The following is a 26645-nucleotide window of genomic DNA, read 5'->3' as shown; positions in this document are numbered from 1 at the left end:
GATAGTGCCACAGACACCCCCAGTAGATAGCTCCATTTGGGTTCCCTCTAGGAGTGGAATCCCCAGTCAGAGTGTTGCCGACCCTTTGGCTGGGGATTCCTCTACTATTGGAGCCCCTGACGTCACTGTCCATACACTGTGACGTCAGGGGATCTTCCTGGACCAGAATGTGATATCAGCGGCAACGCCAGAGCCAGAGCACTAGTATAGGCTCTGCGCCGGAACTCTGGGGAAGCCATTAACTTCAGTGTCCATATATGGACAGTGATGTCAGGGGCTTGCCCAGAGCTGGAGTCCCGGAGCAGAGCCGCTTCTAGCACTCTGCCTGGGATTCCAGCTCTGCTCCTGAAATCCCTGTCCATATATGGACATGGATGTCACGGGCAACCCCAGAGCTGGAGTCGCGGGCAGAGCGTAGTAGGCTCTTCCTGGGACTCCAGCTGTGCTCCTGACATCACTGGGAGTCCTGCTCTGGGGAAGCCCCTGACATCACTGTCGATGTATGGACAGCGAGGTCAGAAGATTCCACAGCGTCCCGGAGCAGAGCCTATAATAGCGCTCTGCCCGGGACTCCAGCTCTGGGGAAGCCCCAGACATTGCTGTCCATATGTGGACATCGATGTCAGGGAATTCCAGAGTCCCGGAGCAGAGCCTATACTAGCGCTCTGCCCGTGACTCCACTCTCGGGAAGACCCTGACACACTGTCCATATATGGACAGCAATGTCAGGGATTCCACAGAGTCCCGGAGCAGAGTCTATATTAGCGGCTCTGTGTTCCGCAGGCCGCAGATGACAGACCCAGGGGCCGCGTGCGGGAGGCATGGCCAGCAGGCATCCACTACAGACATGGGGGTCTTTATTAGGACCCCGGCTGCCATAGAAGACATTGGCACCCTGCGATCTCATAGCTCCCTCCCTCTCCAAAACCACTTAGATGCGGTGCTCGCTATGGATTTCGATATGCCCGCTTGAGCAGCGCTGCCGAAAGTTCTCAGCTACTTCCGGTAGCTGAGAACAAGGAGTTTAACGGCTCCCGGTGGCGCAGCTTTATTCTGATGCAGCACCGTGAAAAGCCTTATGCATCAGAATAAAGCCCGTTAGTGGCCGCCGTGAGAAGGCGCATTGGCGGTCCCTAACTAACGGGTTAAATGGTGGCATTAAGAACTACAACTCGTTCCACATCGATGAAAAGATTTTAAAAAAAGCTATGGCTCTTGGAAGGCAGGGAGGAAAAACTAAAATTGGCTGTGACAGGAAGAGTCCATGGCGGTTTTTGGCCTGATAAAAACGTCAATACAAAGCAAAGCCTTTAGCGGGGAAATAGTAAATTTAAAGGGATAGTTCAGAAACAAGGAGTAAAAAAAATAAAAATGCACTAGGAAGATGTGAAGATGGGGGAGGGTAAGTTTGTTAGAGGGACAACTCTGATTTACAGCCAACCAGCCTTGGAATAGACAGTTTGCGTTATCTAACTAGTATAAGCCGCATGACCTTGCACCCTGACCTTGGTCTGCTCTCCAGTTAAGCTCCCAGTACTCCCCAATACGGAGCGTCTACCCGGCCCCGCCAACTTGGTTGTCAGACACGTGACCGCAGGAGACGCACTGACAGCTACAGGGCGATTATGCAATAAAAAATGGTTTTAAACTGACAGGCACATTAGCCAATCACCGTTGGCCCCGCCACTTTTGGTTCTGTAACCAATCAACAACAGTAAACAAAGAGGGCGCTAAAGGGCGAAGCGCCCAGCCAATGAATTTATTCCTTGCACCGATTAGCATCCCCGTCGACCAATAGTTGCAGAGATTATGGAACACTGTCCGCTTTCCTTGCGATGGCCACCCAATGGGCACGGAGTGGGTGTGTGTTTGGGGGGACCCCGAGTTTGCGGGCGTTTCGGTGGCGCCACCACGGCGGTATCGGGTCAGCAGCGGCGCTCAGGGGCCCAGACCGGTGGCCGGGAGCAGCCTATAGACTGTAACATGGAGCTGGAGGCCGTGCTGAAAGAACGAGGGGGCGCGTCCGCTGGGGATCCCGCCCGGGTGCTGGGGGCTTGGGTAAAACGTGGATGGCCGGCTGCTGGAGGGCCCGCCGCAGACACGGAACTGAACGCTGCTGAGTCTACGATCATGGGCCGGTCCCGGGAACTGAGTGCTAAGGGGGATAACGATCTGGAGTACGAGGCGCTGCCGGAGGGATCCACCGTCACCACGCACATGCTGGCCGGGGCCGTGGCCGGGATCATGGAGCACTGTCTCATGTACCCTGTGGACTGTGTCAAGGTGAGAGCCACATGGTGGGGTGTGAGGGGGGATGGGACCCACGTGTCTACAGGGATGCGGCCATCACGGTCTGCCACTCACCCTGGGCCCCTCCTCACAGCAGGGGCCCCTCACGCCTGTCATCCCAAATAACAGCGGGGCCACTGCTGCACCCTGATAGACCTGCGAGGATGCGATAAAAAGTTCTGTAACTTTATAGTACACTTTGAGTTTGTTTTTCATCAGCTCTGTTTGCTGTCACTGAATAGGAACCTTCTGAAAATTCCATACAGATCTACTCCACCTTTCACAGTTTACTCTGCTCCACCGGTATCCGCTGAGCACAAATCTCTCCTCAACAACTTGTTACATTCAACCTGCGTGGATACATTGTATCAGACTATAGTTATCTTAGAGGATTGCCAGGTATATTTGTAGCAAACCCTCAGTTCTGTGAAGTGATCTGTGCGTTTTCAGCATGTAAACAAAACCGTTCCTATTCACTGACTGCAAGCAGCGCTCCTGAAAATAGCAAGGAATATCAAAAACAAAGTTCTAGACCGCTGTAGATCTTTTCATTATGCAGTGGTTGTCATGGACGGACTTTTAACTGATTCCGAGCAGAATCGGCGCGGGTGCACACGTCGTGATGCAGTTTTTTTTTCTTGACGTTCGCGTTATGCACGATTTCCATCGACTTCTGCGCGTTGGTCAGTGTTGCACTCTATTTGGGGCGTGAAATCTTGTTCTGTACAAGAGAGATCTGACGGGTTGTGGTTTAACCTGTCTGGTCCTATAGATTACGCTGAGATAAGCGGCGCCAGATGTCCAGCGACTACTTATCAGTTTCCGGCACGCTTCACCGTGTGTGTATATATAATGTAGGCGAGACGCTGCTGATGGCTGTCAGGGTAACTCTCACTTGTATGTCTGCGTACAGCTCGTTTTTAGGCACGTCCGAGGTTTACGCCAACATGACCCATGCCCTACCACACGGTATACTTTTTATTTTTTTTTCAATGGCCGACCTATGCCACTGTATGCCATACAGCGGTATAAGTTGGGGAATACTCCTGGGATATACCTTCAACGTGCCAGAAAACGAGTTGTGAACAGAGCCTTAAACCCAGTGGGGTAACGTGAAGCTCCTGGGCCCGAGACTAAATCTGTCACAGGGTCCCCACCTTCTATATGCCTTGCATTACATGGTGCCCACTCACTTTAATGGGCACTGTCTAATACTACATTTCCACGCAAGTGACTGAGGTGGCACAGACCGGTATGATATAAATATATTCTATATATCTGATGCCCTCCCTCTGCCACGTCAAAGCTGGTATTGACCCACATTGCTGCCTTTAGAGATCCAACTTTCCTAGGACCCTGAACAGCAAGTCATCCTGGTGATCTAGTCGTACATCCCCTGTTCCTATATCTCTAGGCGGGTTTGATGTTGATGAAAGAAAAGCTGGGTGATAAATTGCAGAGATATTAGTTGTCACCCTGCTTTCCTAGACCGCTGACAAGAAGGACTCAAGGCTGTTCTATTTACTGAGGGGAGGGGGGCCCTTCTGTCAGCGAGGCCTTCCCATTCATTAGGCAGTGTGGATGGGGCCTACTTGAGTGTCCTCCGCAGACCCGGCTGCCACGCTGAATAGTAATGAACGTCCGTAGTCTTCCTGGCGTCCACGTCCTGCGAGTCGGCCGTGTTTGTAGATTCTGCTGGCACTGGCCTCCTTATTTACTACACTCTCTTCCAGGCTGGCATTGGTGCCCATGTGGGTGTGTAGCACTTCAGTCGCCATCTTATAAGGAGCTCGGAGCTGCCAGCCTGGCATTGCTTGTTGACGTTCTAATTAAAGCGTTAAGTAATTAGTCTGCGGCCGCCGCGCTCGGTGTTGCTTTCCCTGAGAAACTGGTTTGGCGTCGGCGTGCAGATAAAAAAGCAGCAGGTAACTGGATCCACGCACTAATCTGAACAAATGGAGGAGCTTAACTGGAAAACGATACCGGAAAAGCTGCAGTAAAGCGCACACAATGAGGGCGATTATACTGAACGAGCAGCAAATGCCAACCGCGGAAAGAAGGGTTAAATTGGGCGCAAGGGTGAGAAAAGTCAAACTGTCCTCGTTCATAGTCGCGGACTTCGGTGAAATAATAATTTTTTCATCTGCATCTTGATTTGTATCTGGATCTGGGAAAGCTGGGTGGCGTCCAATATGACTGCCATGGCAGATGTGGATGTATCGTGTCATAAATAGGCAGCTGTGTCATTCAGCACTGTGGGAAAGCGGAGTGACGATCCCTGCAGCAGGAATATGGTGCCCTCCCCCCACCAGTTGTCAAGTATTTTTTTAAGGTTCCTCTTTCGGCCCGAAAACGAATCCTCCCGACTCCCCCATACACCTGCACGCTCGGTTCGGCGGGTGTTCTCCGGGAGAAAGCTGTTGCAAGGCTCCTCAGGCAGCGGCTTATCTAATAACGAACGAAAGGATCGGGCATGTTGAAATTCAACATGTTGACCCCTCTCTGCCCCCGACATCTCCTGCGGGTTCAGCCGACCTACATCTAATGTGTATAGGTAGACTAACGGGTGTAACTAGAGTGCGCGGGGCCGCAGCATGGACCCCCAGATTGGATCCCTAAATCAGACACTAGATCCGGAAAAAACAAAACTGACATTTAAGGCACTTTCACACGAGCCAATGTTCGGGCAATCGGCGAAAGCCTTCGGCTTTATTCACAAAGTGCAGATTTTGCATGCATTTTTTTTTTAAAATCCAAAAACAGAATTGGATCCAGAAGAGGAAACAGTCTTAGGGCTTATTCAGACGAACGGGATATATGTCCGTGCAACGCGCGCGATTTTCACGTGCCTCGCACGGACCTATATTCGTCTATGGGGCAGTGCAGACATGTGCGTGATTTTTACTCAGCGTTAATCCGCTGCGAAAAACTCGCGACATGTCCGTCCTTTGAGCGTATTTCGCGCATCACGAACCCATTGAAGTCAATGGGTGCGTGAAAATCACGCATGCCACACGGAAGCACTACTGTGGGACGAGCGTGATTCGCGCAACAGCAGTGAAAAGGATGAATGAAAACAGAAAAGCACCACGTCCTTTTCTCTTTACAAACATCCAAACGGAGTGTCATAATGATGGCGGCTGCGCGAAAAGCACGCAGCTGCGCATCATACGGGGCTGACACACGCAGCTGTTAAGTGTCTTTTGCTCACGCAAAACGCAGCGTTTTTTGCGTGCGCAAAACAGACACGTTCGTGTGGATCCGACCTAAGGGTGAGTTCACACGTTGTGTAAATACTGCGGTTTTTCAGCAACGGAATTCGTTGTGGAACATCCGCACCAAATACAGTAGCAGCAAAGTGGATGAGATAAAACAAATCTCATCCACACGCTGCGTAAATACTGAGCGGAAAAAACGCTCAAATTGACCTGCGGTGCGGAATTTTATACCGCAGCATGTCCATTGTATTTACGTAAACGCTGTTTATTTGTTGTGGTATTTCTCCATTGAATTCAATGGGGAGGTAAATGGCAGATGTTGCGTTTTTTTGCGACGGGTTCGCAGCGATTCTGCCGCAAAAAAAGCAACTCCAAAAAACAAAAATCTCGTACTTACCCAGAAGTCTGTGTTCCTCCCTCCAGTGCGGCCTCCTGGAATGACGTTTCATCCCATGTGACCGCTGTAGCCAATCACAGGCTGTAGCCGTATCCTGGGAGAAAACGTCATCCCAGGAAGCCGGCCGGCTAAGTGTTGCAGTTAATCGGAGTGGGCATCCCGGGCGAAAAACCACCACAATTTGGTGCGCTTTTTCACCCGGAATTCCCTGTGACGCACATGGGCCGATGCGCTGCATGCTGTTATCCGCCCCGTGTGAACTCAGCCTGAGGCCTTCCTTTATATGTGCAAATTTGCACTGTCTGAACAAGGCCTAATAGGGGGTATGCAAAGGGGTTGTTGTCGTGTCATCATTTTCCTTGAATACGTTGTATATTCAGTTGGTAACTTTTTTTTCGATTAAAGCGTCTGTCACCACATTATAAGTGGCCTGTATTGTACATGATGTGATCGGCGCTGTAATGTAGATCACACCAGTGGTTTTTATTTAGAAAAACGATCATTTTTGACGGAGTTATGACCTATTTTAGATTTATGCTAATGAGTTTCTTAATGGACAACTGGGCGTGTTTTTACTTTAGACCAAGTGGGCGTTGTACAGAGGAGTGTATGACGCTGACCAATCAGTGAGCAATCAGCGTCATGCACTTCTCTCCATTCATTTACACAGCACATAGCGATATAGCTATATCACTATGTGCAGCCACATAAACACACTATAACGCTACTCATGTGTCATGACAGTGAATATACATTACCTCCAGCCAGGACGTGACGTCTATTCAGAATCCTGACACTTCTGTAGCGTCTCTGAGTTACAGCATAGCAGGCGTAGTCTCGTGAGATTACGCTGTAAGCTGTTATTTACAGTGAGATCTCGCTGTGCTGTAAATATCACACAGACGCTACAGAAGTATCAGGATTCTGAATAGACATCATGTCCTGGCTGGAGGTAATGTATATTTATTGTCATGACACATGAGTAACGTTATAGTGTGTGTATGTGACTGCACATAGCGATATAACTATATCGCTATGTGCTGTGTAAATGAATGGAGAGAAGTGTATGATGCTGATTGGTCGCTGATTGGTCAGCGTCATACGCTCACTTGGTCAAAAAGTAAAACGCGCCCAGTTGTCCATTGAGAAACTCATTAGCATAAATCTAAAATAGGTCATAATTCCTAACACTGCTGTGATCTACATTACAACGCCGATCCCATCATGTACAAGATAGGGCACTTATAATGTGGTGACAGAGACTCTTTAAGTGCGGTTGGGTGGCCACTGCCCACCATCGTCTTTTGCTCCTCACAATCTGCATGTAAATCTTGTTGGGTGTCGGGATCTTTTTTTCTCGACGTGTTTTATATCTTCTGCAATGTTAGCTGTGAACTCGCAATGATGCTCATGTTGCCACACACTGACCGGAAGGTGGATGCGTTATATCATTGCTCTATAGGGAAATTGGCGCCGTTACAATACCATGTGGCATAACCAGGAAGTTGGAGCAGCAGTTGTGGGGGGTGGACCTGTTACAATAGGGGCTGCTCTGAATACAATGTCATTGTGTATTAATATAAGCTGTTTGTTCATGTTCAATAACAGCAAGCGGAGATCTTGAAAACCATGAGATATTGATACAGAAAGTATATTTGAAATCATAATACTAAAACTCTAATACCACTTATCGACCAGTGACCTCTGTCAGCCCATCGACAGCCTGCGACGAGATTGCAGGGTGCGGATGGGTTAGCATGACTGCTGGGACCCAAAAAGGGCATGTGCCTTATACATACACTGACCGGCAATTTAGAAAAAAAAAAATCCTGAAGGCCCAAAATAGACCAGTTCCTAAAGGGTTAAGTTGAGATTTGCTCCTATTTTTTGGTAGGTAATACAGAACATAAATATGGCTGTGTAGGGCTGAATTCACAAGTGCTACTTCCGTCCCATGTGAATCCAACCAAATTGTGCACTTAAAGGGATATTCCGGTTACAAGTTACCCCCTATCCAGGGGTAACTTGCTGATTGGTGGGTGTCTGACAGCTCGGACCCCCACCGTTTACCAGAACCGGCAGCCCGAATTTTCCCGAACCCCAAGTTTGAACCGAGCGGCAGATCGCTCGTGCGCACTGCCGCTCCATTCATTCTCTATGGGAGCGCCAGAGATAGCCGAGTGCAGTGTTTGGCATTTTCAGGCGCTGCCATAGAGAATGAATGGAGCTGCAGCGGAACGTGGGGTTCGGGCAACTTCGGGCTCCCCGTTCTCGCAAACGGTGGGGGTCCGAGCTGTCAGACACCCACCGATCAGCAAGTTACCCCTTACCCTACGGATAGGGGGTAACTTGTAACCGGAATACCCCTTTAAGGAGCGATACATATGTAGCAGAGGGGAATTTGTGATTAAACTGATTAATTGTGCACCAGTGTAATCTGCATTTCGAACAACCCCATTCAGATATTGCAGTTTGTTTTCTTGCAGTCCTATGCAAACCCACTGATGAAACGCACACGCTCTCCATTACATCTCTGTGTCGTGCTGCATGACTCGGCTCTGCTGTATACGCATACACGAGGATTGTAAAGTGGGAATGCAGCATCTCAAACAATCAGTCGTCACGATGCAGAAGATAATTCTCTCTCTTCCTCTTCTAGACCCGCATGCAGAGCCTGCAGCCCGATCCCGCAGCTCGTTATCGCAACGTCATGGAGGCCTTGTCCAAAATCATCCGCACCGAAGGTTTCTGGAGGCCGATGCGAGGAATGAATGTTACAGCCACCGGCGCAGGCCCTGCCCACGCCCTCTATTTTGCCTGCTACGAAAAATTAAAAAAGACATTGAGTGATGTGATCCGCCCCGGGGGCAATAGCCATATAGCTAATGGTATTGATGATTCCTGTCCAGTCCATAGTGCTCAGCACTTGTGCTTTTTTACAAAAATTTCCTAATATGTGTCCCTTCTACTGGAGACTTTTTTTTTTTTTTTTTCCTCAGGATTTTTTTTTTCTTTAGGAAAATTTAGATCCCATGGGGGCACTGCCAAGTCCCTGAGTTTGTTTCTTGCCATACTCCTCTACCAGGAACAGACCCTGAAGCTATAGGACTGTGAACGTAATCCGTTCCACAGAGCTTCATATACCCCATTAGTCTTAGTTGTCCCTTTGTTGCCATGCAGTATCTTGGTCGAGCCATAGGAGTTGAACTTCTGTTAATTTTTGATATTGAGCGTGTCCAAAGTTCACGTGTCGTCTTCGCCAATTCCCCTCAAGTGGACATTAACCCTTCACGAAAACAAGACTTTCAGTGGGTGGTGTAATCACAAGACTGTTCGCATTTTAGGATCCTTGTTCTTGCAGCTCGGGCTATCAATGGCGGTATTGTTCCCTCGAAGCTCACACTAATGTGACTTTGCTGCTGCACAGGATCTAGAGCTGGTTACCGGCGCCAGTTTTATTATTAATGAAGCGACCATACGGAGGGCACTCACACACACAGCTCCGCATAGCTGATTTGACTGTGTTCTGCAGGGTGGAGCTGTGGCTAGAGACACTGATGTGTGTGCCGGGCGTCTGTCACCATGTTTGACTGGTCTGAGCTTGTTAGAATCCAGCGCAAGTCCATGCCAGCAGCGAGTCACCGGGTGACGAGAAGAGAGGGCGTCCGATCAGAGGCCTCTTCCCTTACTCATTGCTGGATTGCATCTTTTCCCTTTTTATCACCTAAGTGCCCCAGGATTCAGGATTGGAAAAAGCTAAAAATAATAAGTTAATCAGAAAGCGTATAATTTCATAGCAAAAGAAAAAAAAAAAGTACTGAGTTTGGCAATAGGAATATACAGCAAAATGTAACTTACGTTTGTTTTATTGCAAAAGATGATTAAAAGGGTTATTCCCATCATAGACATTTATGGCAAATCCACTGGAACTGCACCTATCTAGAGAGGGGGGTCCTGTGGCCGCAGAAAATGTGTTGTGTGGTGGCCGTGCATGTGGGCAGCTCTCTTTCTCGCTATTAATTTCTATGGGAGTTAGGGGAACAGCTGAGCTAGTCATGCCATAAGTTTATATGATGGGAATATTCTTTGAAAAGTGTAAGTTCACCTTTGAAAACTGTCTTGTATTTTTTATATTCTATTAGGGGTCGTGCATCAATAGTACACATCATGAATATATAGGTTCAGGAATGGCGGCCTGAAGACTGCCTCATGTTAGTAAATACGCAGAGCAGTTGTTATGCTATACTTCTTTACTTATGTCTTATGACACTGGATACATGACCCCAAATATTGATTCACTTTGCAAATACTCTGCTTTACTTTACTGGTACTGATCGGGAGTGACGACATGTCTTAAAGGGGTTGTCTTATGAAGACAACTTCTGTCCATATGCCCTATTAAATGATATGGACCTCATAGGGGGTGATCCTGCTCCGGGGAAACTGGCATGTCCTTGCATTTGAGTGGCTGCCACGTAACGCTACCTTTTTCCCCGGTTGACAACCGCTTAACGCAAGGGCTTAAAGAAGCCGGCTCCCAGTTAAAAACTGGTTGAAGGTTCCCATGCATGGAAAAGACGTTATTGTTATGGGACCAATAGAAATTCGTTTAATAGGTCATAACCGATTGGGGACTTGATCTAAGTTACGAGTTAAACGTTTACGATTATAAAAGAAAATAATAGGGCAGTGGCCAGATAGTGTGCAAATGATTGTCCCGTTATGGCAGCAATGCGGCACCCATAGACTTCTATGGGGCTCTACTGTTCCGTATGTATCAGGTTTAATAGGGGGCATGCGCCATCGGATGCCCTATTACGGTTCTATTCTTCTAGGAGAAAATAAAACCATATTACGGCGTCATACTGAGCATTGGGTTTCCTGCACGCGGCCGTCCAAGTGCCATCTGTGATCCATGGAAAGATAGGACATGTTCTATCTTTCCACGTATAGGACAGTCCTGTCCATTTTCACAGGCCCGATTCACCCACTGAAGTGAACGGGTCCGTGAAAACTATTGGGTGCCACTCAAAGGCCGTGAAAAACTGCCAGAGTGGCACTCGGTCGTGTGCAGGAGTCCTTATACGGAGCAGTGGGGACCCATTGTGCCTTCCTACAGCCTCTGCCATGGGAATGAGCCCCTATACTGTATTATTTCAGCACCCTGCTGTTTGTGTGTACACTGAGCGTCTTCAGCTGTGGCACGTTCTGGTAGATGTAGTGTTTAGTCCTATGTCTCATTTGGCATACCGTTGCGTGATTTCCAAGTAGCGCCTAGCAGCGTCCCGGATGTAACTGTACAAGAGGACATGATGCAACTCAAGATCAGTCTGAGATAAGTAAAGCAAAGTTATATGTAGAATGTATCTGGAGGTAAATGATGATCAAAGGTGAATCCACCCCGAAAAAAAATACATGTAATAACTGGTATAACACAAATAATCTATAGTACTATATCTTCACTACCTGTAAACATTCATGGGTGCAGGGAAGGTTAACCAACAATGAGTTAATAAAGCGCACCTTGGAGTGGGGGATCTATAGTTATATGTCTGATTCACCATATGTTGTTAAAGGGGTTTTCTCATAATATTTATGACCTATCCACACGATAGGTGATAAATATCTGGTCGACGGGGGTCCGATCCCCTGGGACCTTCACAGAGCTCGCACAGGCCTACCTTGCCATTGCTAGGAGCTCCTGAGAAAGGGAGCGGTAGTGCGCCGGCTTGGCCACCGTGCCATTTATTTCTATGGGGCTGCTGAAGATGGCACTCAGCAGCCCCATAGAAATGAATGGAGCGGTGGTCGAGCATGAGCAGTACAGCTTCATTCCTATGGGGCTCACAGAAATGGCAAGGTAAGCCCGTTCTCGTGATCGGCGAGGGTCCCAGCGGTCAGACCCCCACCGATCAGATATTTATCACCTATCCTGTGCATAGGTGATTAATGATTATGGGAATACCCATTTAAATGACAACCCTTGCTTGGAGCAGGTGTCGCTTCCCTTCCCGAGCCCACCAAGGAATTGAAATTGTAGATTGTGAAGTTTAAAGTACATCTCCAGTTTTATTAAAGATCTGACTGGTGGGGTCTGTAAAGTGGGGCTGCCACTGATCTAGAAGGAAGGCCCATTCACGTTTCTGGGGGCTCCAGCACCCTATAACTCGGAGATCTCCAAAATAAAAGTCAATAAATTGCCCCTTATACTACATTGATACACAGAATAACTATTGCCGCCATGTATAAAGCGCTATTAGTTGGAAGGGTCTTTAAGGCCATGCTGACATACAAAATGACTCCTTCATAGATCTCCAGGGACTGTTGATGGCCATGCAGCTGGACAAGTAATTCCTAGGGGAGTTAACCCTTTGCTGTGACACTGCGCTCCCTCACTTGATGCAGTTTTTGTCTTTCAGGGGCCGCTGGGTGCGTAGCGACACTGTTACATGACGCAGCTATGAATCCCGCAGAAGGTGAGAAGGACCTACAATTATTGGTTCAATTGCCCCGAAAATGTCATCAAATTTTTGACACTTTTACAATTTTGACATTGACAAATAAAACATGAATTATAAAATAAAAATCATAGCTCATATCAATACATTTTAGAAAACTAGACTCCTTACGTAAGCGTCAGCCAGCACGTCACACTCGAGCGCCTTAATGCAATTATATTCTCATGAAATGATCTTCTCATGATCGCCTGGACTTTGTAGACCAATAGGCTTTGCGGTCCAGATGATGATCACATCGGAGTCATGAAGTCGACAAATGGCCTAATAAGACTCCGGGTCTTTAGATGTTTAACTGCTGATCTCATCCCTGTTGTAGGATAGAAAAGGCCCCATAAATGACAAAAATTTTTTACCGCACGGTAAAAGCCGCAAAAACAAAATCCAAAAAACAATGGCAGAATTACTGTTTTTTGTTTTCCCATTTCACGCCACACAGAATTTTTCTCCAGTTTCCCAGTACATTATATGGTACAATAAATGGTGCTGTGAAGAACTACAACTCGTACCGCAAAAAACAAGCCCTCGTAGGGTTAGATTGGCGGTAAAATAAAAGTTTATGCCTTTTGGAAGGTGGGGTGGAAAAAACTAAAATGAAAAATAGCTGCAGGGGGAAGGGGTTAAATATGTTCTTCGTTTTGGAGTGTGAAAATTTAATTGCGTTTCCTTTTAGTAGTACAATGTGGCAAAGTACCGCGCTCGGCTGCTTCCGCCAGCCCTATAGACATTGAAAGGAGTGGCAGGGCACGTGTGTGACCACCGCTCCGGTCATACTGCACTCGTGCCGTGAGGAGGAACGGGAGACTCGGGTCCGCTATTCTAGGGATCGTGGGGGCTCCAGCGATCAGACACATCACCTATTCTGTGCATAGCTGATAAATGTTCCTCGTGGAACAACCCTTTAAAAAAGGGGAGGGACTACTTAAGAGGCCATGATTTTAGCTGCAAGAGAACAACTTTTTGTATTGTTTTGTTTTTGCTTTCCAAAAAAATCCAACTAACTTTTTTTTTTTTTTTTTTTTTTTTTCCTGTTTTCGGGCTCATCTGGACCTGGGTTTTATTCTGCCTTTGGATTCTTGGTTGACCTTTCCTTTAAAAGTGATCAAGCAGAGGATGCAGATGTACAATTCGCCATACCGGCGAGTCACTGACTGCATGAGGGCGGTGTGGCGGAAGGAGGGCGCTGGTGCCTTTTACAGAAGCTACACGACCCAACTGACTATGAATATCCCCTTCCAGGCCATACACTTCATGACTTACGAGTTCTTGCAGGAGCATCTAAATCCTCACCGACAGTACAACCCGGGCTCCCACATGGTCTCGGGGGCGTGCGCGGGAGCGGTGGCTGCTGCCGCCACCACGCCACTGGACGTTTGTAAAACCTTACTCAACACGCAGGAATCTCTGGCCTTGAACACGAGTGGACATATCACCGGCATGGCTAATGCCTTCAGGACGGTTTACCAAATAGGTGGCGTGGCTGCCTACTTCCGGGGTGTTCAGGCCAGGGTCATCTATCAGATGCCCTCAACGGCCATCGCGTGGTCTGTGTACGAGTTCTTCAAATACATGATCACCAAGCGCCAGGAGGAAAGGAGGGCCGGCCGCTGAGAGCGCGTTACCAAAGCACACGATCAGAGAAGCTCCGGGCACAGTGACTGAGCTCTTCTCCGCCTTTTTATTGTTTTATCGTACCTGTTCTTAGCATGAGGAGAGGCCCCTGTCCTCCACCCGATACAACGCGCAGAACAAACCAATACAATGTGTCGTTCTTGACCAGTTCCGGCCCACTGGCGATTTAATCTGCTAATTTGCATAATTCTGAATGTCGATACCAAGCACTACCATATCACACGACTATCGATGCCTCATCTGCTTCATTTCCTCTTCTAGTATTTAGTCTTTAGATCCAGAGATCCCATCAGCTAAAACTCCGCACCTTTACCGTATGACTAGGCTGGATGTAGATCTTTTTTGACTTTGGAGTTTGCCCCGTCATCTCTGAGCTGTGTGCATATATCTTTAAATGTGTCTGTTACAGCAGTAACCCTACGAGGGGGGCACTTGGAAAGCTTCCGCTACCTTTACCCCCCTTTCTTCATGCACTCAATAATGTTTACCATTGTTTCCAATTGCAGTGTCCTTACCAAAGTCCTGTCCCAAGACGTAACAGTCACCAAGGCCGTTGTCACCACGCACACGATAAAGCACTTAAACCACTTTGGTGGCTTTTTTTAATTTTATTCTAAGATCGAGAGTGGGAGATGATAATTGTATATTATTTTTGGCCAATTCACCTCCTTGACCTATTTTTGTAAGATGATGTCATTTCTATGTTCCAAATTTAAAGCCCCACCCCCCCTCATAAAACTGCAACGGAGGCCCCACATGCTGCCATAGCGCATAATGCCGCAGTAGTGTCTCGTGGTAGCGCATGGACCAGGCCTTGTTCCGGCATGTTTGTCATGGGGCACGCGGTGTAGAATTGCAGGGAGTGTTGACCGTCGGCGCACATCTGGTTCCTGGAAGAGATGCCTTGTTTTGCTTACAGCAAATGTACTTATTTGTCTTTTAATGACTTCTTAATCGGTGTGCACACATTCGTCATCCCATTTGCACAACTGATGAGACTCTGAATGTGCGATACCATCTGCTGGAGACGTGTCCGTGTAACCTCGGGTACATTTTAATTTCCTCCAGTCTTTATTATTTAGTTAGTATTTGATTTTGTTATTTTTTTTGTTTTTGTTTTTTTTTAGCTGGTGGAAAAAAGTATTTATTTCGGTGTCTGTTCCATAAATTGTTTAACGCCTCCCACTTTCTATACTGGTATGTAACAGCGTACTGATGTGTACTCTTGGATTCTGGGTCTGCTGCTCTGATCTCATCCAAAACTGTTCTCTGATTTATCCTGGTCCAAATGCACATTAAAAATTGAGACAGTGAATAATTGTAATTGCGTTAATGATTTTCTACAAATGTCAATGAAATAGAAAATCGGCACCCGATTGTATATCTGTATACACGCGCTTCCTTGAAGAATACCACATCAGTGCCGTGAAATTTTAGCCTCACGTGTATTATGTCCGTGAAAATTACGCGCGTCACACGGACCTATGTTAGTGAATGGGGCCATTCAGATATTCCGTGTTTTCCACGCAGCGTGCCCGCTGCGTAAAACTCACGACATGTCCTATACTTGGCCGTTTTTTGCGCATCACACACCCATTGACGTCAATGGGTGCATGAAAATCGCGCACGGCACACGGAAGCACTTCCAGGTGCCACGTGTGATTTGCGCTTAAGTAGTAAAATAAATGAATGAAAATAGAAAAGCATCTCCTGCTTTTGTTTGTAAACATAAAAACAGTGTCATCACGCTGCCATATGCGTGGAAATCACAAAGGCACGCACCAAATCATGCCACACCAACTTTTTGCGTGCGCAAAACGCACACGTTCGTGTGAATAAGGCCTAATGCTGCTCTTAAAGGGGTTGCCCAGTTTTTTTTGTTTTTAAAAAAAAAACACATCCCTGTTGTCCATTGGCTGGGTCTGGTATTGCACTCCACCTCATTTACTTTAAGGCCTTATTCACATGACGGATAATCGGCAGGGCGACGGATGTTTTTTTAACGGCTGTCACACGGCTGCATTAAAATCAATGCATATCTATGGGGCTATTCAAACGGCTGGTTTTGTTCTTTTAATGGACCGTGTGAAAAAAATCGTGCAAAAATAGGACATGTGGTATTTTTGCACGGTTTCCTGGATCCCTCAATAGACAAGTCTATGCGGGATCCGTGAAAACGGTTCCTGCACGGGTGCAAATTGAAAAACTGCCGGTTTACATGGCTGATTTTGGCACCCAGTCGTGTGAATAAAGCCCAAGTGCTCTTGCACACGACTGAGATCGGGCCGTGAAAACAGGCCGTGTGTCGGTGGGATTTCCCGGCCCAACAACGGTACAGGTGAACGGGACTCCTGCCGTCATAGACATGTATGAAGCTACGAGTCGCTGCCTCCCCATGGAACTGCTGTTCTGTACTGCGCAAAATGATATCGTACGACACAGAAGTTCCGTGGGGAGGCAGAGACCCCTAGCATTACAAATGTCTATGATGCCAGAAGACCCGTTCACCTGCACCGGCGTCAGGCCGGGAAATCTGACCGACATATGGACCGTTTTTCATGGCCTGATTTCGGTCGTGTACAAGAGCTGTTAAAGTCTCCATGTAGCAGTAGCCAACGTCCTCATGTATGCGTCACGGTGCACTATCCCGCCTCTGTACGTATGGCAGCTATATGGCTATGGGAGAGCTGCCATTGTCACGTGCGCGCGCATTGTTGGGCAACATCCCAGGAAAAATCCATCAGATCGCTTATCAGCACTGGCTTCACACATGGTTTCAGGTAAGAAGTGACATGGGAAACTGGATTTCATTGAAGTATCTGTATAATGTGGCAGATTTACTAATGCTTTCTAAGATTTAGGGCTTATTCACACAAACAGGACAATCGGCCAAGTGATGGCTTTTTTTAAATTATTATTTATTTTTTATTAACGGTTGTCACACGGCTGCATTAAAATCAATGTGTGTCTATGGGGCTATTCCCACGGCCGTTTCTTTTTACGGCCCGTGAAAAAATTAGGACCGGTCCTATTTTTGCCTGTTTTCACAGATCCCTCAATCGACTCAAGTCTATGAGGGATCTGTGAACTCGGGTTCTGCATGGGATTTGTTTGAATAAGGCCTTAGACCAGGCAGTCAGAAGATGCCAAATTAAATATACAGCGTGCGCCACTTTGATAAATTTGGTGCATCATGCCAAACACTTTTGGTCGGCTTAGTTTACGTAGCACAATTTTAGCGCAGGTCGGCTTATTTTAAGCCGGCCTAATGAGGCACTAATATCTGTTCTATTTGACGTATTTGCTTCATAAATAGGTCTAAAGTTGATGCACTTAAAATGCGCCAAAGTTCTCGGCCCCGATGTGTTCATCTTTGCAGTACGTTGTCTATATGATGGCTGCTGCCAGCAGGTTTTTTCGATGTCTAAGGGTATGTAAACATAAGGCGTATACGTTACTCAAAAGTCTGCAGGCTATGCAAATCCAGAACACTCGGGAGATCCGGGTGAATATTTGCACCACATAGTGCTTTTATTTCGGTGCATGTATTTGACTGCCGCAGAAAAGGGCCACCAGAAAAAAAAAAAGGGCATAAACTTGCCTCGCCGGCTGTTGCCATAGCAAAGTGTCCCTGCTCTCCGGCTGCTCTGTGTGCAGGCGCCCTTCTGTAATGTTAAAAATAGGAATATACTGATATTTCAGTACATTACCGTTAGGGCCTGTTCACATCAGCGCTGGGTTCCGGAGGTTTCTGTCAACGGAAAGGAAAACGGAAACCTTAGCTTCTGTTTGCATCACCATTGATCTCAATGGTGACGGAAATTTTGCTAATGGTTTCCGTTTGTCACCGTTGTGAACGGTTTCCATTGTTTTGACGGAATCAATAGCGCAGTCGACGAGTATGTGGTGATGTTGCCCTTGAAACGAGCAGTGACGTCATAAATTAAACACCAAGACCACAGCTACCAGACGGCTACTGTGGCTAACCGACGGAACAGCGGGTGCCCATGTCGGCTAGGGGTTAATAGCACAATGGACATGCCATCATGCGGGACCATATCACTAATTTGTGACTGTCACCGCTGTTAAAGCGAAAAAGTTGATAGACTGGTGGCTCCCTGTTGGGCACCAATCCATGTGATGACGTCACAGGGCTAATGATGTCATAATGGACAATGTTCAAGGTAACAGAAGTTAGAGACGTCACAGAAGGGGGCAAGGCAGATGATGTCACAAGGGTTACCCTCCCTATAAATTTAGGACTGGTACTCGCAGCTGTCGGCGGCTGCACTGGGGGAGCAGGGGTGTCCCAAGCTGGAGGCTTGGTGCGTGTTTGTTAAGGCTCTATTGTGGGTGATGAGGTTCTGTGGGTCAATGTCACTGCAGATTACATCATCGGGGGGGTTAAAACAAAACAAATGGAGGCGTGAAAATCCTAATCCATGTAAAACATCTGTACGGCCTGTGCGAGTGCTCTATTATCTACCGGTGTTGCTTGTACTTGTACACGCTTGAGAAACACTTTTTTCCCTCTGGAAAGGCACGCAGAACAAAACATGAGGAACCATATGTAGCTCAAGTGATGAAGCCTGAAGAAAGCAGCAGAGGGCGCTGTTGTGTAAATATTTTTATTCTATATGTTCTTGCAGAGATCCATTTGTGCCTGTTTTACAGTAGACCACATCTAGAAGCGTCAATCTTATGTCTGTTCACTTATTAGTAAGTTAAAGAACTACAAAAGTACCTAGATCATGGACAGAATGTTGTGTGTGTGTGTGTGTATATATATATATATATATATATATATATACACATTTCAATAGATACTATCCTACAGTGCTATTTCTCAAACCATTAACCATCAAAAATATTAGTGCCGACAGGGACTTTGGTAGATGCATAAACAAACCTCTCAATCCCCCCTTCTCCAAGTAAAATATCAGCCATTACATATGCTTTAAATGGTGCGCCACCTTCCCTGGTCCAAAAGGGAGTTGAGGATGGAAAAATACTAAGGGTATGTGCACACACACTATTTACGTCTGTAATTGACGGACGTATTTCGGCCGCAAGTCCCGGACCGAACTCGGTGCAGGGAGCCGGGCTCCTAGCATCATAGTTATGTACGACGCTAGGAGTCCCTGCCTCTCTGCAGGACAACAGTCCCGTACTGTAATCATGTTTTCAGTACGGGACAGCAGTTCCACGGAGAGGCAGGGACTCCTAGCATCGTACATAAGTATGATGCTAGGAGCCCGGCTCCCTGCACTGTGTTCGGTCCGGTACTTGCGGCCGAAATACGTCCGTCAATTACGGACGTAATTTGTGTGTGTGCACATACCCTAAAAGGCAAGGCATGCAAAGGCATCCACAGGGGGTCGACCCTACAAATTAAGCATCAGGTCTTGCAGCTGCCAACATTTGCCATATAGTTAGTAAATGTAAAATGTAGCTTTGGAATATATCTTCATTATCCTTTTTTTTTTTTTGCCGTTTTCTTATATCTAAAATTTTCCATTTTTAATTTAACTTATTTCCCATTGCTTAAATGACATTATTTTATATGGCACAGTTGGGTAGGAAAAAAAAAAGAACTTCAAAGTAGTAAAGGTCATATTCTTCAAATATCCAAGTGTGGATGTTTATGGGACAATCACGGCAGATCGCTGTTTGAATAAAGCATACTGTACAGTATATTGAATTTAGCTTCAGTCAAGCCCTTAAGATTTCTTTATCGTTTTCTTTGGGTGGAGGTTATGGACACCTTTGCATTGATTATTTTTGCTTATTGTCTATTTGCTTAATAAATGCAAAATCAAGTAACTTTCTAAATAGTCTTTATTTTGCTGCCATAGGGTCTGTGTAACTCCTGTACATAGCTGGTTGTCCTGCACGTTCTGACATAAATGCTAAAGAACACTGCTCCTGTCAGGGCTTACATAATTTGCTCTTGCTGCAGCAGGGGTGGAGGATGTATACCGCAGATCAGAGTGTGGAGAGGAAGGAAAGCATCCAAGCGGTCAGGGTGTTCAGATCAAGTATCGGAGTGAAGGCTTTCAGTGTAGAGAGTAAGCAGTACAGGAATGTGGCTGTGCTGATATCTGAGAGCTGCTGAAGGAAGCAGCATCCTGGATATACAGACCTCACATCCAGCATGAATTACTGGGAGGACACGCTCATAGGAGAAAAGTCTAAAACTAGGAACAGGTTGCAAACTGTTTGTCTAGGGGGGTCTGAAAAAGATTGCAGCCTGAAACTTGGTGCAATCTTTTTTCACTCTAGGTAACCACTAACTTATAGGTATCCATAGCCCAGGAACAACGTAAAAAAAGAAAAGATACATTGGTACACACTTATTAATTAACCCCTTGGTGACATCCGACGTACAGTTACGTCTGATATGAACCACCCTGAGATGGCGCGGGTTTCAAACAGCTGATGCTCACATGCAAAAGCCAGGATTGAAGATAAAAACAACTAAAAATTAAGAAAATAACTTTTTCCATTTTTCACAAAAAATTATGTAAGCAAAAAAAGTAAACAAAATTGGTATCACCGCGTCCATAAAAGTCAGAATAATTAAAATATCACGTTATTTAAGCAGCCAGGTGAACGCAGTCGGGGGTAAAAAAATGACAATGCAAGTGTTGCTGTTTTTTGGTCACCTGCATGCCAAAAAAAATAGAATAAAAGTACCCCGAAATAGTACCAATAAAAACAAGATCTCATACAAGCTCCAAAATGGAAAAAGTTCTGGGTCTCAGAATATGGCGACGCATATTTTCTTTTTAACAGTGTTTTTACTTTTGTAAAAGTAAAAAAAGATTTTAAAAAAACCATATAAATTTGGCATCGCTGTAATCATATTGACCCGCAGAATGAAGCGAAACAACAGGAAATGGCGCAAATTTTGTCACTAATCTCTTAGCAGGCATAGATTTCAATTCCTTATTGTCTGACTGTTAAAAACGCCCAAAATTTATTAAGAGGCATGTTTCTTTTAATAAATTTGGCGCAAATCACTCCAACTTCTTCTTTGCTTAGACTGGTGTAAAAAAAAAAAAAAAAAACGCCTGAAAGCTAGCTATACACATAAGATGAAAGTCGGCCAAAATTGACGATTTTTACCATTTCGCCTGACCATCGTTTTCAAATTATAAGCAAATGATCGTTAACGATGGCCGAAGTACCGTCTGCCAAAAAAGTAATCTGTCCTGATGGATTATTTATTGCCTGTCGGTGGCAGAAACTGGGCACGTATGACGTGATCGGTGTGAATGGGATGATATGTGCCATATTCCTTGCATTATGGCTGAGCGGTGATGCCAGGAGTATGGCATGTGACCGCTAAGGCCACTGATTGGCTGCAGCGTTCATGAGCTAGCCGCTTGTAAACAAACACCGGGAGGACCGCAGGAGCATCGTTGCTAGTTTGCCGGGGGAAAGGAGAGGTGAGTACTGATTCTTTTTTTATTTTATAACATTTGCAGCTGACTTTACATTTTTTTTTTACAAGTTGGATAACCTCTTTTAGTGTATGGCCAGCTTTAGTCAATGTGGGCCATTGTGTTACACCCAGAGCAGGGCTCGAGGGGGCGGTGCCTGACACAGGGATTGAAAGAACACTAAAGAGGGAATCCCACTGTCATGCACCGCCCCCTGAAGCCCAGCACTAGGCATTACACAGTGCATCAATTTAGCCCGGACTGTTCCTTTAACAACTGTAGTCTATTATCCTCTTACCCTATGACTGTGCCCAGCAGATACTTGTCAAGCACAGAGATACCGGCAGTGTCTGCGCCCATTACCTAATTAATGAATGCCATGAGTGCATACAAGTGATTGCTTCTCTCTGCAACCAGTGATGGCACAATGCCAATCCCTAACTGGCCCGCTACCAAATCCTCATCAAAAAAGGGCTCTGAGACGAATGGCAGCAATGCAGAAGGCCTTGCAGGTGGACGATAAGTGTCTATGACTCTAAGCTTTTGATTTGGGGTTGTTTTGAAAACAATGATGGCTTCTCCCGTGTGATCTTATTCTATTCTCCGGAGTGAAGCAAAAACAACTCAAAGCAAAAAGGTCAAGATATGAGAGCGGCGAGTGTCCAGCAGGTGGCTGAGCTGTAGGACATGTTGTTTTCCGGAGCTGGACTCCGTGACATCTAAGGTATTTGCAGAAGGACCTTGACCGAGTTGTCAGCAGTCCCTTTTTTGTCTTGTGACTGAGCCTCTCGAGGGTTATATGTTTGGTCTAGAATACAGGTGCACCTGGGCCTTTTAACCTCCTGTGATCTTAAGACGAGCCGCGACTGAGCGAGTCCTTGTTAGAACATGAATGGGAAACTTCTGCTGTCCACTACATTAACACCAATCTCCTCCTCCTCCTCCTCCTCATCATCATCATCATCAGCCAAGTCTTGAAATAACAAGTCAATGTCTTCTCCCACCTTGACTGTCTCAGATTCTTCTCCTTTCCCTTATCAAAACATCACACGGTGAACTTCACTTTAAGAGTCTTTTCATTTTTTTTTTTATCTCTTAGGAATCTCCAGGGCTTTAGAATTTCACTTCTTTTGCTTTGAATGGTCTATTTTCTTCTTTTCGTTGAGTGTTTATGCTGCCTAAAGAAAACATAATCCTGTTTTTTAAGGCAAGCCCTATCACGGAGGAGTGAGAGTCAAAGCCTGAATTTTCAGGGATGTTGATGGTATTTGTAAATAGAGAAGTGGGTTGCTGATATGATAAAGTCTAATAAACTATCGTGATTTGTGTAGTCTACGAAGCACAATTTTTTGCAGAATTATAGCCAATAAATGACCTGGGAAGTTCATTTCTTACAACATTTAGACATGGAACCTAATGTGTGTATATACAATAATAAATATAAAATATTCTGGCCAGCCACTCTACATCCTTTTTCCTGTCTACTCATCGCATTGCGGTAAATTTCCACATAAAATCTGTTTTACAAGGTGTATATACCATACTACGCTACAGTTTCCTGTGCACTGGGTTTCATAGAACAGTTGAGAACAGTAGAGCGGTTGTCACCCCTGACTCCTGAGGGAGCTTAGTGCAGACTGTATGTTCAGGGGTTTTCTGAGTTATTTAAAAAATTGGCCAGGGGTAGGAGAGATTCACGGATCCCCGTCGTTCCTGCGCCACCGCTTCTGTTCCTCCTCGCCGCTGTCTATTGACATAGCTGCAGCGATGATGTGTCCGTATACCCACATGATCGCTGCAGCCAATCACAGGTCTCAGTGGGTATACGGGTACGTCATCACTGCAGCTACATCAATAAACAGCGGTAGGGGAGAACGGAGCGGCAACACTGAAACGACTAGGGATCTGTGGGGTGAGTAATGGCTCTTTTTTTTTTTTTTTTGCATATCCCTGCTGCATTGGCCAATTTTTTAAATAACTCGGAGAACCCCTTTAATAATCACACAGTATGCAGTAAGCTCCCTCTAGTGGTGACTAGAGGCAGTCAGAATTATATTTTTTAACTCTAGGTCTATGCAGGTGATTTGGAGATTTATATCAGAGTTCAGGCCTCTATGAAGATAAATTAAGGAATATTTTAGCCCAAAATTTTGTATCTATTCAGCTTGGTGTTCACAGGTACACATTCACTTTAAAGGTGTACTCCCATCTAAAATATTTATGGCATATCCACAGGATATGCCACAATTGTCTGAAAGATACAGGTACCAGTTCTGGGATGCCAACCTTTATCAAGAATAGTTGCCGGTTGCTGCATCCAGGCGTATAAACAATGGAGAGGTTGCTATACATGTGCGTGGCTCTCTCCATTGATTCTAATAGGAGTTACAGATAAAGCTGAGCAAGCCAACTCTTTATTGATTTTCCGCCTGCATGTGGCGGCCCGCAGTCGCTTCACCAAGCGGGACCCCTGATCTTGAGATAGGTGCGGGTCCCAGCTCTAAACATCTTAATGCCATAAATGTCTTAGATGGAAATACCCCTTTAAGGGCTCATGCACACAAGCACACAACACAAATCCCATATATAATATCACATGGGTCCATGTAAAAATCATAAAAAAAGTGAGACAAATACGGTGATCGATGTACATGCACAGAGTCACACGAACTACAATATGGGTTTATACAGAGACATTTTCACAGTCCATGTACCTCTATGTACCTTAGAATCGGACACAGCATTTGTGCAACCTGTGCAGCACTGCCACCCTGAAAGAAAAAAATAATAATGATTTCTATGGTCTATTACATTGTACATAAGAGACTACAATAATAATTCTCACTCATGGCTAACAAGAACTGGTGGATTGGTAGGCCAGTGTGGGATTTTTTGGACAACACGGAATGAGGTTGTCCATAACTAGAACCCTATACTCATCAAATTAGTTGGAAACTATAGGGCCCATATACTGTTCGTGCGTGGATAGGGGCCCTGTGCTGTCTGTGTCCGCCCCTGGTGCGACTCCATACACTGTCTGCCTGAGGTATAAGGCGGGTTTATTTATAATTTGTCTATATGGTTGAATTTATTACACTCAGAAAAAGGTTAAAAAAAAAAGTCAAAAGCATTTCTAATGGGATTTTGCTTCTTAACAGCAGGAACACGACTTTTTTTCTACACTCATTGATCATAATGACTCCCAGTGTGCACATTCATACCCTGGATTACAGTGGCTGGGTGCTACAAGCTTTTTATGACCTGAAGCAAAAATTAATTGGAGGTGGGAAAGATGCATGGATGGACTATTTATCTGCAAAAATTCTGTCCTCCTGAACTCAGGGTAGAGTACTGCCCAAGGACAAGTTTTACCTCTCATGGATGGTGCACCCCTCCTAGGTTAATGCCTATGCCATGGAGTCTAATGGATGTTGCATGGAAGCCACACTAGTGCAGGTACTTAAAGGGGATCTGTCATATCTCCTGTCTGTTTTAGCGAATACTTATATTCCCAATAAAATAAAAATTCTGGATGATATTTTTTTAGAACTCTATTTAATTCCTCTGTTATTCCTCCTAGAAATGTGTGAATAATTTGACAACTGGGTGTTACAAGTTGAGGGTGTGTCCTTACACAGTCAGACCCTGTCCAATCAGTGCTGACAGAGTGAAACTGTGTAAAGACACGCCCCTTGGACAAGAGCAATGGTAACACCCAGTGGACAATTTATTCATACAGAATCTGCACCGATAATCCGCAATGAATCTGCCACATCTGAATGTGACCTAACCCTAAGGGGTATTTCCACCATATGGAATAAATGTCTGATAGATTCCAGCTCTGGGACCCGCACCCATATCCAGAACATCATCTGACCCCTGTCCCACATGGTGAGGGACTGGCTGCCGCATCCAGGAGGAGAATAAATAGAGAGGTGGCCGCGGCTCTCTCCATTGATTCCTATGGGAGTTACAAAAACAGCCGAGCTAGCACATCCACTTCTACATTCACTCTCTGGTGGATGTGATGGCCGGCCGGCACCTTGCCAGGTAAGAAGCGACCTGGGTGACCCCTGTTCTCTAGATATGTCCATCAGACATTTCTGTGGATATGCCATAAATGTCTAAGGTGGGACTACCCCTTTAACGCTTTGTATGCAGGTAGGTAAATAAATAAACACTCCCACTAATTATCATCACCACCTGCACATATTTTCTATTATATAATCACCTCTGGGATGGGTATAGTCCCATACGTCCATCTTCTATTTGCATCAATGACTCGAAGTGTTTATGAGCCAGAACAATAAGATTGGCATACTGTATATGGCTTCTTAAATCTGTGACGATGTCGCTGACCTTCTCGATCCCAACATATGAAACTCCTTTGTTTTGGTTGACAATGGTCTCCTTTATTTGTGTACGGTATACAGCGCTGGGTCAATGACGACGTGAAGTAGGAACCTACGTGAAGCACAAATCCAGCCGCTGCTTATCTTCAAGGCTCGCTGCAGTCACTGGATTGGAATCTAGGCCTTGACTGGGAGAGTTTGTATTACGATTCCCCTCCCACACCTGTTACCTGCCTCATTACTTCTCCATCTTTCACTCGAGGAACCAGCGATGAGTCTGTTAACAAAGCCATCAGCGGAGGCCTCTTTCCCCATCAGCGGTGAAATTTACGGAACATTTATAACCAATAACCCTTTTCACATAGGACCCTCCCCCCGTAGAAGCCTCGACTCTTGTTGAAACAAAGAAGAAAAGATCTCGGAGAGAATGTAGTCGCTTTTAACCTCATTTAAACCACAGCTGCCTGAGCCACCTGGTGTGAAACCGTCACGTGCTCATTTTTTTAAGTCTATTGTACAAATTTATAAGTAAAAGGCTAAAGAAGAGGTCGAATACAATAGACCAGCCCCACAGTCTAGGCCGGGAATGATCATGGTTTCTGCATGCTAGGTTCCGAAAATCCTACACAAATTCATTGTATTGCCCAACTTCTCCATACAAAGTATCTTATTTGTCAGGCCCCATGCACACGAACGTAAAAATCGTCCATAATTGCGGTCCGCAATTACGGGCCCATTCACTTCTATTGACCACAGTCACCTTCCCGTATATTCAAGGGAAGATATCCGTGCCGTAG

At 45.8% G+C, this 26645-nt stretch overlaps 1 protein-coding gene and 1 long non-coding RNA gene across 3 annotated transcripts; one reads left to right on the top strand and one right to left on the bottom strand.

Moving 5' to 3' along the window:
* The first annotated feature begins 1822 nt into the window (after window positions 1–1822).
* Window positions 1823–15369, top strand: SLC25A28 (solute carrier family 25 member 28). Of its 2 annotated transcripts, XM_075843083.1 has the most exons (4): window positions 1823–2283; window positions 8564–8792; window positions 12324–12380; window positions 13519–15369. In XM_075843083.1, the coding sequence occupies exons 1-4, from the start codon at window positions 1984–1986 to the stop codon at window positions 14028–14030; spliced, it is 1098 nt and encodes a 365-aa protein (XP_075699198.1). In that variant the 5' UTR covers window positions 1823–1983; the 3' UTR covers window positions 14031–15369. The 2 variants fall into 2 exon arrangements, with proteins under 2 accessions (XP_075699198.1, XP_075699199.1); XM_075843084.1 differs by lacking the exons at window positions 1823–2283; window positions 8564–8792 and adding an exon at window positions 8868–9673.
* A 4502-nt stretch (window positions 15370–19871) lies between these two features.
* Window positions 19872–26238, bottom strand: LOC142664123 (uncharacterized). The gene is made up of 3 exons (XR_012851205.1): window positions 25728–26238; window positions 24221–24267; window positions 19872–22674 (listed from the first exon to the last, which is right to left on the bottom strand). It is a non-coding gene; the product is annotated as an uncharacterized LOC142664123 (long non-coding RNA).
* Window positions 26239–26645: the final 407 nt, after the last annotated feature.

This window comes from Rhinoderma darwinii, chromosome 11 (genome assembly GCF_050947455.1).
Source record: "Rhinoderma darwinii isolate aRhiDar2 chromosome 11, aRhiDar2.hap1, whole genome shotgun sequence".
Lineage (NCBI taxonomy): Eukaryota > Metazoa > Chordata > Amphibia > Anura > Rhinodermatidae > Rhinoderma > Rhinoderma darwinii.
Note: the sequence above shows the minus strand (reverse complement) of the source record. Positions and strands in the feature narration are given on the sequence as shown.